The 11,035-nt window shown below is 43.1% G+C and overlaps 1 protein-coding gene across 4 annotated transcripts in view; it reads right to left on the bottom strand.

The window, feature by feature from the left end:
• Positions 1–524: 524 nt before the first annotated feature.
• trim36 (tripartite motif containing 36) overlaps positions 525–11,035 on the bottom strand; it is a 107,989-nt gene continuing 97,478 nt past the window's right edge. For all 4 annotated transcript variants that reach the window (XM_078214643.1, XM_078214644.1, XM_078214642.1 and 1 more), the window contains 2 exons: positions 7,739–8,036; positions 525–1,294 (listed from right to left, as the gene is read on the bottom strand). In XM_078214643.1, the coding sequence (XP_078070769.1) occupies positions 928–1,294; positions 7,739–8,036 (665 nt within the window). In that variant the 3' untranslated portion in view covers positions 525–927. The remainder of the gene's footprint in view (positions 1,295–7,738; positions 8,037–11,035) is intronic.

The raw sequence follows: 11,035 nt of genomic DNA, 5'->3' as shown, positions 1-11,035 counted from the left end.
TATGTGAGGGCACTTTATAATTAGAAACTTGAGAAGATGCCGACATATAGCAACATACCATGTAGGCTCCACACGCTCCCAGACAGGCTGTGGACAGTCCAATCCGAGCCAATTCAATGCAACTTAATGCAGCATCAGACGGATACATTCATTTAGCAAGCTGGACGGGCTTAGAATGGGGGGCTGGGAAGATTTCCTCAAGCCTTTGTGTGTTAGTGACAACTAACTAAATCTTCTGACTGGTATTTCTGGCAATATCAGAAATGCATTCTTTTAAATGCATCTGTAAATCTTGTATACATTGGTACAAATATTAATAATTGTATCTCGAGTATTGTTACAGCATTCTGACACCATGAAGGTACTCACAAAGAAGCTGCACAAAGGATCTCTTCAACCAGTTTCACAATGAGCATTTTCGATTCTTGGCTTTGCAGTTTATTTCACTCTGCCCTGGCAGAAATACAGGGTGGGATTCTCAAACCCAACAGTCAAAAGGTCAAAAACAAGACAACACACACCAGCTGGGTTCATGTTTTTACTTTGAAAACCTTAAATAAGCCAAATGCAATTGGTCACTTCTACATATCTTACAAAATAAAGAACACAATTCAACAGTATTATTTCCTTTGAAAAGGTGCATTTCAATCTAAGTTTAAAACGATCAAATTTGTACCAAAAACAAAGTGAAGCAGAGGTGAAGAAGGATGAAAGAGATATTTGTTGAGTAACAACTGTCCATTACCACATTCTATTGCCTAATCAGTGGTCGTGTATTGCACAAAACTCTACCGAGAACCTTCCACAAGTGGAACCATATTACAAGGTTCTTCAAGCAATGCATGCCATAAAGTGCTATAACAGGGGGAAGCAAACTGTGTATTTTTCACTGCTTTAAAATCTCTGGAAAATTAAATTTCCCATCGATCAGGAATTGAGATAAAAACTAGATTTTGTAGATTCTTTCACGGTAATTAACTCATCCAAATGTACTGCCCCTCCTCCCATTAATCCAAAGGCAGGATACATTGTTCCGGAACATTCCACCTTTCTTTCATACAAACACTGCATAGTATCTGCATTGTAAAAATACACTTTTCCTTTGTCATAGTCCAAGCAGACACCGATCCGATTGGGCATGGACAGACAGCGTTTACAGGAATCTGTGGATGAACTAGAAGGACCTCTTGGGATGAAAAGCTTCCTCATTCCTATGGTAACAAAGGTGAAAGGCTGGGAGTGTTCCAAAGCTATGTCTTCGCTCCCACTATCGTGACCACTGTCTTGATCATACCTGTGAAAAACATTCATGTTGGGGGACAGGAGAGACAAAAAGAAATTGTAAATCATTCACTGAAATTTACTGCTGTTTTATAACAAAACTAGCTGGTTTTCACTTGATGAAGGAAAGGTTGACTGGAGACAAACAGCTCCAGCGATCCCGAGACTCATTTATAGATTACACCGCTTTCATTTTACTGCAGTTGCTCCAGGCAGGCTTTTGTGGGATTAATTTGATGGCTTTGTATGTATTTACTTAACTGTAGTACTTTCTTTTGTTATTAACTTATTCATTTTTGACAATCAGAACCACAGTTTCAAGCTAACAGCTTCATCTCTACAATTTATTATACCACACCCATAAATATCTTACGTCTGTCCTTTTCTGACTGTCCATTTTGCCTTTCTTTAAACCACAGATATTTTTATTGCAGGACTTGCAGGGAGACATTTAGACAATAGAAAAATTTCCCAAACTAATCGCAAGTGAAAGACAACAGAAATACAATCAAATTGCTGCAGATAATATTAACAAAAATAAACATGTAATCGAAGGAGTATTTGATGATAAAGTCAGGATTATCTATCCAGCTTATTGATTTGGAAGTGTTCCTGCCATTCAGGCTATTAACAGGTAGTGGTAGAATATCTGACTTAGGTTAATAGCAGAATAGCACGTACATAGTGTGCCCCTGAGGCTCTTCATACAGAAAGTGCACAGTCCCAATCAGGCTGACAATAGGACAGGGCAACGTAGAATGTCCCCCTCAAGCTGGTAATGCAGCAAAAAAGTGCAATCATGCAGCTATCATAGAATCCTAGAATCATACACTGAAGAAGCCCTTCGGCCCATCAAGTCTGCACCAACACATTAGAAACACCCAGATTCCCTGCTAATCCCATGTACCAGCACTTGATCCATAACCTTGAAAATTATGACATGCCAAGTGCTTATCCAGGTACATTTTAAAGGGTGTAAGACAACCCATCTCTACCACCCTGCCAGGCAGCACATTCCAGAACATCACCAACCTCTGGGTAAAAAGGTTTTTCTTCACAACCCCCCTAAACCTCTTGCCCCTCACCTTGAATCTATGTCCCCTTCAACTAAGGGAACAGCTCCTCCTTATCCACTGTCCATGCCTCTCATAATCTTATACACCTAAATCAGGTCCCCCCTCAGTCTTCTCTGCTCCAATGAAAACAACCCAAGCCAATCCCAACCTCTCTTCATTACTTAAATGTTCCATCCCAGATAGCATCTTGAATCTCCTCTGCACCCTCTCCAGTGCAATCACATCCTTCCGATAATGTGGCGACCAGAACTGCACACAGTACTCTAGCTGTGGCCTCACCAAAGTTCTGTACAACTCCTGCATGACTTTCCTGCTTTTGTAATCTATGCCTTGATTGATAAAGGCAAGTGTCCCATATGCCTTTTTCACCACCCTCACATGCCCTTCCATCTTCAGAGATCTGTGGACAAACACGCTAAGATCCCTTTGTTCCACAGAACTTCCTAGTGTCCTACCATTCATTGAATCCTTCCTTGCCAAATTACTCCTTCCAAAGTATATCACTTCACACTTTTCAAGGTTAAATTCTATCTGCCACTTATCTTCCCATTTGATCATTCCATCTATACCTTCTTGTAGCCCAAGACACTCTGCCTCACTGTTAACCACCCGGCCAATCTTTGTGTTATCTGCAAACTTACTAATCCTACCCCCCACATAGTCATCAATGTTGTTATTATAAATGATGAATAATAGGGGACCCAACACAGATCCCTGTGATACGCTACTGGACACTGGCTTCCAGTCACTAAAGCATTCTTCTTTTATCACCCTCTGTTTTCTACAACTGAGCCAATTTTGAATCCACTTTATTAAATTAGCCTGTATCCCATGTGTATTTACCTTCTTTACAAGTCTCCCATGTGGGACCTTGTCAAAGGCTTTGCTGAAATCCATGTAAACTACATCGATTGCACTACTCTCATTTGGTCACCTCCTCAAAAAATTCAATCAAATTTGTTAGGCATGACCTCCCTCTGTCAAAGCCATGCTGACTATCCCTGATCAATCCTTGCCTCTCCAGCAGATGCTCTCCTTCAGAAGTTTCTTCAATAGTTTCCCTACCACTGATGTGAGACTCACTGGTCTGTAGTTCCCTGGTTTATCTCTACAACCCTTCTCAAATAATGGAACCACATTAGCTATTCACCAGTCGCCTGGCACCTCCCCCGTCATGATGTGGAGATGCCGGCGTTGGACTGGGGTAAACACAGTAAGAAGTTTAACAACACCAGGTTAAAGTCCAACAGGTTTATTTGGTAGCAAAAGCCACACAAGCTTTCGGAGCTGCAAGCCCCTTCTTCAGGTGAGTGGGAATTCTGTTCACAAACAGAGCATATAGAGACACAAACTCAATTTACATGAATAATGGTTGGAATGCGAATACTTACAACTAATCAAGTCTTTAAGAAACAAAACAACATGAGTGGAGAGAGCATCAAGACAGGCTAAAAAGATGTGTATTGTCTCCAGACAAGACAGCCAGTGAAACTCTGTGGGGGTTACAAATAGTGTGCCATGAACCCAATATCCCGGTTGAGGCCGTCCTCGTGTGTGCGGAACTTGGCTATCAGTTTCTGCTCAGCGACTCTGCGCCGTCGTGTGTCGCGAAGGCCGCCTTGGAGAACGCTTACCCGAATATCAGAGGCCGAATGCCCGTGACCGCTGAAGTGCTCCCCAACAGGAAGAGAACAGTCTTGCCTGGTGATTGTCGAGCGGTGTTCGACCGCTCGACAATCACCAGGCAAGACTGTTCTCTTCCTGTTGGGGAGCACTTCAGCAGTCACGGGCATTCGGCCTCTGATATTCGGGTAAGCGTTCTCCAAGGCGGCCTTCGCGACACACGACGGCGCAGAGTCGCTGAGCAGAAACTGATAGCCAAGTTCCGCACACACGAGGACGGCCTCAACCGGGATATTGGGTTCATGGCACACTATTTGTAACCCCCACAGAGTTTCACTGGCTGTCTTGTCTGGAGACAATACACATCTTTTTAGCCTGTCTTGATGCTCTCTCCACTCATGTTGTTTTGTTTCTTAAAGACTTGATTAGTTGTAAGTATTCGCATTCCAACCATTATTCATGTAAATTGAGTTTGTGTCTCTATATGCTCTGTTTGTGAACAGAATTCCCACTCACCTGAAGAAGGGGCTTGCAGCTCCGAAAGCTTGTGTGGCTTTTGCTACCAAATAAACCTGTTGGACTTTAACCTGGTGTTGTTAAACTTCTTACTGTGACCTCCCCCGTGGCCAGAGAGGAATTGAAAATTTGGGTCAGAACTTCTGCAATTTTCTCCCTTGCCTCCCACAGCAGCCTAGGGCACAATTCACCTGGACCGGGAGATTTATCCACTTTTAAGGTTGCCAACACCTCCAATAGTTTGTTCTTCCCTATGTCAATTTGCTCAAAAACATCAGAGTCTTTCTTCCTGAATTCCATACCATCATCCTCATTCTCCTGGCTGAAGATGGATGTGAAGTATTCATTCAACACTCAATGTCCTCTGGCTCCACCCACAGATTGCCCTCTTCGACCCTAATGGGCCCCACTCTTTCCCTGGTTATCCTCTTCCCATTGATATACTTATAGAATATCTTGGGATTTTGCCTACTTTTACCAACCAGAGCTTTCTCATATTCCCTCTTAAGTTCCACCCTGCATTCTCTATACTTCACTAATGCCTGTGCTGATTTTCTCCCCTTGGTACTTGTTAAAAGCCTTTGTTTTTCATCTCATTATATCCTGAATATCTCTGGTTATCCATGGTTCTCTGACCTTGTTAATCCTTTCTATCACCCTAGAGGGAATATCCTTGCACCCTCCCTGTTTCCTTTTTTCATGCTCTCCATTGCTGTTCTGTAGATCACCGCACTAGTAGCTGTGTGAAGACTCCTTGGCCAAATCCTGCCTTATTTTACTAAAATTTGCTCTCCCCCATCCAAAATTTTGCAACTTGTCTATTTCATTGTCCATAACAAGCTTAAATTGTACCATGTTGTGATCGCTATCACTAAAATGCTCCCCTCCCCAGCACCTCAACCATCATGGGCAAATGTTTCTATTTAAAATATTGTGGGGTGTCCTTCTTCAGTTGGTAGCAGTATAGGAAATTGTGGAGTACCTAGAATAAATTGAAAATATAGCGAGTGACAGTATTTCCCTCAGTTGATAATATTTTATAGAGAGATTAAAAGCTCTTTCTTGCCTAAAAATTGAACCACCAGCAGAAAAAGTTCAGATGGAACCCCAGCCAGTCCCAGACCTCCTGGATTTTCAGGTAGGTCTGTAAATGGGGCATTGTGATACCAATCTATTTCACAAGGGAGAGGTGACGTGCTGAATGGTTGAACAGACAAAATGTAAGGTTTTATTGATCTTAAAGCAGAACAAGAATGCAGTAACCTGAAACCACAGATCAAAAATATTCAGGGAAAAGAGAGCCTTAAGAGTGACATAAATACAGTTCAAATAGAGATTGGGCACAGTGAGGATGGAATAATGCAACTGGGTGGCAAGTGAACTGTCAATACAGCTGCCATGGCCATGTGGAAGCTCATAGTACAGGTAGTGAGTGGCAAATTCCTAACCCCTAGGACTCCTGTCGAATGGAGGACAAAGCTAATAACCACAAGAGGTCAACAAAGGTCTGTGCCAAGATGCTGTTAATATATCCTTCATATATTTCAAGCGAACCTTGCTTACCCTAACACTCATAAACTTAACATGAATGAAATCTCCTTACAATTGCTATCCAATTCAAACTTTAATACTTCTAGACTACGCTATTGATTGTTTCTTTATTCATTCAGCTCTAAACTTAATCGGATCAAATTCTAGCCTAGCATTAATAGAGGCTAATTGACAAGCTGTGTTGTATTTAACGTTTATGCTTCACCTGTGCAGATACGTGAAACAATGGCCATTAGATTAAGTACAATAGTGTGGATGGTGTTAATTGTCACATTCATTTTAGCACCGCTCTGGATCATTAGTTATTGACATTTTGTATTATTTTTGCAGAATAGCTTGATTCAAATGGGAAGTACATTCATGTGTCAGATGACTGGTGTACAATTATAATCAGAAACACTTTAAAAAAGCCTCACTTATAGAAGCAATTTTCACCCATGTCCGCTGTGAGCACAAATGGCGAGATGGGTGCAAAATCTCACGAGATTCGGAAAACGAGAATCTTGCTGATGAGATCCCATTTTCCGATTTTCCCCAGCCGTCGCTGGTGATTTAATGAGGATACCACCCGGGAAGGGCGGGAAGTCATTTCCATCAATTATAATACAATTAAAGGGCTTCCTCATCATACGTTCCCCCACATTAGAAAACCCTCCTCACCGGCGGGACATCACATCACAAGGTTTACAATAACTTTTGAAAAACATGAACCAGGTAAAGGGAGCCTGCTGGGGGCACGAAGGTAAGTATAGGCCTGGAGGGTTCCCCTCTCTGTGGGTACTGGTTGTGGGGGGGGGGGGGGGGGGGGTGGGGGGGGGGCTGGGGTTTGGGGGGTATTTATTGCAGTGAAGATCGCCCCAGTATTTGTGGAGCTGGTGTTGCTGGCTCGATCAGGTCCACCTCTGCCACTGTTACGTTGTGCGCCACACCTCTGGACTTTTTGTGCGCAGTGTGCGGAATATTTGGGAAGAAAACTCAGCTGTGTGGAGAGCTGCATACCGGTTTTCTCACCTCAGCCAGCACTCGGTGCACCGAGTTGGAAATTCCGCCCATAACCATTCCTGTATTCTTGTACCAGAATTTAGTAAAAATCAAATGGTCGATTAAAATTAGGAGCTCTGCAGTTTGTCCACTTCATTGGTTTGTAACCCATAAAGTGCACTCTCATTCTGATCAAAAGATGGACAAAAGTCAGCATTGTTACACAATTAACTAGTAGCAGTTTTGAACAGTCCGGCAACCATCCGTGCTTAGATAAAAATAAAATACTACGGATGCTGGAAACTGAAACAAAAACACTAAATGCTGGAAAATCTCAGCAGGTCTGACAGCCTCTGTGGAGAGAGAATAATGTTTCGAAATGTTAGGAGCTCTAGCAAAGGGTCATCCAGACTCGAAACTCTATTCTCTCTGCACAGATGCTGTGAGACCTGCTGAGATTTTACAGCATTTTCTGTTTTTGTAACCATTTGTGCTTACCGGAAATTGTTTCATTTCTTCTCTTTATGTAATATTTCAGGAAAAATTGTTGAATATTGTAAAGTTCAATAAAAGGTGTAGAACCCACTTGACCTTGCCTCTCTCACAGTGAAACCCTTTGCAGAAAATGTCTGCAAACAACTTTTACAACTTGGAAATGGATGTTCGAATGCTGTCATGCAAAAAGACAGAATAGGTGACAAGGTACAAACCTGGGGCTGTTGATATCTCGTGGACTGTGAAACCACTCCTGCAGCTTTGTGGCGGATACCACACCCACTTTAACCAGGTATGAGGAGGGATCCACGCGGAAGGCCCAGTAGTATTTCCCTTTTGTTATTCCTGTGTCCCCTGTGATGAAGTCCAGAGACATATAACTTCCAACCACAATTCGCTCTGCACCTAGTAGCAGGGGAAGTCCAGCCACACTCTCCACAGAGTTTCTCTGTTCACTTAAGATCAGGTGATCGCTGTTGTAGCCACAGTTCTCATCGAACAAAAACTTTAGAACTATATTAAAAGAAGAGAAATGCTATAAACATAAGTTCACTCTTATTATTCAACAGAACAAAAGTGACAGTTTTGGCTTGTTTTCTGACCCTGTCTGACAAGGTTTCATTAACAGAATATTTACCACTCACTCTGCTTCGAACATGTCAATACTGGACTTTTGTTAACAAGAAGCAGTGGTGCTTCATTAATGTGACTGTTGAGTGTGGGGAGGGTTGATTAGCTCAATTGGGTAGAATGTGATGCTGAATAATGCCAATGGTGTGGGTACAATCCCTGTACCAGCTTGTGGTAGTTCATAGAGGCTGCCGCCGTGCCCTATGCTTGCAAAGTGGATGCCGCTCAAGCTAGTATCCTGTCCAGAAAACAGGAAGGAAAACATGTATCTATGTCAATCTGGCTCGTTTATATTTTTGTTAATGGACAAAGGCTTTGCCTTGATATTCCTGACTAGTCAAGGTTCATACCAGAGGAATTTCTCACCTTCAGAAAATCAGCAGGGATCTCGTTATCATTAAAGAGACACTAACTGTGACTGCTGAAGATTAAATTCCAAAGGACTGCACCAACACCCTCTGCGTTTCTAACGCAGGGCCAACAACCTGTCCCGGTCCCTCTACACCGATGCTGTAGTTAAGAAAGCCCACCTACGCCTTTACTTTCTTCGAAGGCTAAGGAAATTTGGCATGTAAGCTATGACTCTCACCAACTTTTACAGATGCACCATAGAAAATATTATTTCTGCTTGGCATGGCTCCTGCTGTGTCCAAGACTGCAAAAAACTACAAAAGGGTCGTGAATGAAGCCCAGTCCATCACACAACCAGCCTCCCATCCATTGGCTCTGTCTACACTACCCGCTGCCTCGGAAAAGCAGTCAGCGTAATCAAGACCCCACGCACCCCGGACATTTTCCCTTCCACCCTCCGTCGGGAAAAAGATACAAAGGTCTGAGGACACATACCAACTGACTCAAGAACAGCATCTTCCCTGTTGCCATCAGACTTTTGAATGGACCTACCTCATACTAAGTTGATCTTTCTCTGCACCCTAGCTATGACTGTAACACTACATTCTATACTCGTTTCCTTCTCTATGTATGGTATGCTTTGACTGTATAGCACGCAAGAAACAATACTTTTCACTGTATACTAATACATGTGACAATAATAAATCAAATCAATGGAGATGATGGGCGGAATTTTCTCAGAAATGTTCTAAGTGTAAAGTGGAGGTTTTCACCCATTTCTTCAGCTGTCGGCACGCCACAGTAATTTATGGCACTCTGTGCAATACAGTGGCCATAATGCAAATCTCACCATTAGGGGCGTGGATGGACTCTCAGCCCACCTGTAAGACCGGCTGCTGAGCTCTAGGGGTGCCATTGTGCAGGTACCCCAATCTCCCAGTATACTGTATCACATGACTGCCTGCAAGCTGTTAGAACATGTAATATCACCATGTGGAACTGAGCCCAGGCAGTCTATCATTTACCACCTAACAGGTAGTAGCAGAAAGAGTTCTGTCCAGGCAAATTGCCTGGTCCTCACCTATGCTGTGTGCTCGAGAAACATTGGAACTCCTGTATCAATGTTTGTAAGACTAATTCATCTTTGTGTGCTTTCTCCCATTATAGAATTCCTCGCTTCTGGAAAGATGGATCACTCTGCAAGAGTTCCAGTCTGCTAACCCCTGAAGGAATATACTATTGGAGTTTGACCCTTCATCAGAGCTGAAGACAATAGAAAATAGGAAGAGATTTATATGAAGGGTCATCCAGTCTCGAAACATTGGCTCTACTCTCTTTCCACAGATGCTGTCAGACCTGCTGAGATTTTCCAGTACTTTTTTGTATGAGATTGATACTGTTGTGGTCAGGAGTCTGGCGGAGGGGATGGGCTGGATAGAGAGCCAGTGGCTGGTGGAGATGGGAGAGATTGACAAAGATGTCATAGACAAAAAGACAAAGGGAATGTAAATGGTGGTGATCATGGCTAGAAGGGTGCTGATAGTGGCCAATAAGAGATCAGAATGTGTAAATGGTGGAACAAAGGGAAGCAGAGTGTCAAAGGACAACCTGAGACATATAACGATGGCCCTGATGGAGTGGGGAGAGGGGGGATAGTAGTGGGGAAAAAAGATGAAAAGTGAGATTTAAAGGAAGATTTAAAATGAAACAATGGAAGAAATGAAAATAAAATATATATACAATAAAATGAAATAAAATAAATCAATGGAAATGGGGTGAAGGTGGAGGGGAGACTTCATGCTCTGAAGTCGTTTAACTCAATGTTCAGTTCGGAAGGCTGTAAAGTGCCCAATCGGAAGATGAGATGCTGTTCCTCCAGTTTGCATTGGGCTTCACTGGAACATTGCAAAAGGACACGGATGGACATGTGGACGGGAGGGCAGATGGTGCGTTAAAATGGCAAGCAACAGGAAGGCCTGGGTCCTGCTTGCAGACGGACTGAAGGTGTTCTGTAAAGAGGTCACCTAGTCTGCGTTTGTTCTCCCCAATGTAGAGTAGACTGCTTTGGAAGCAGTGATTGCAATATATCAATTAAAGGAGGTGCACATGAAGCTTCACCGGAAAACTGTGTTTAGGCCCTTGGATGCTGAGCAGGGAGGAGATAAAGGGGCAGGTGTTGCATCTTCTGTGATTACATGGGAAGGTGCCGTGAGAAGTAGGTGAGGTGTTGGGTATGATGGAGGAGTGAGGAGATGATGTGTTTTGTGGTGGTATCATGCTGGAGTTGGCAGAAATGGTGGTGGATGATCCTTTGAATGTGGAGGCTGGTGGGGTGATAAGTGAGGACCCTATCCTGGTTCTGGAAGAGAGGTGGAGGGGTGAGACCAGTGCAGGAGTGGGTCAGAAACAGTTGAGAGCCCTGTTAATCACAATGGGTGGGAAACCACAATTAAGGAAGAAGGAAGACATGTCAGCAATGCTATTTTGTAAAGTGGCATCATCAAAACAGATGTGACAGAGGCAAAGGAAGT

The sequence above is a fragment of the Mustelus asterias genome, chromosome 6 (assembly GCF_964213995.1).
Source record: "Mustelus asterias chromosome 6, sMusAst1.hap1.1, whole genome shotgun sequence".
NCBI lineage: Eukaryota > Metazoa > Chordata > Chondrichthyes > Carcharhiniformes > Triakidae > Mustelus > Mustelus asterias.
Note: the sequence above shows the minus strand (reverse complement) of the source record. Positions and strands in the feature narration are given on the sequence as shown.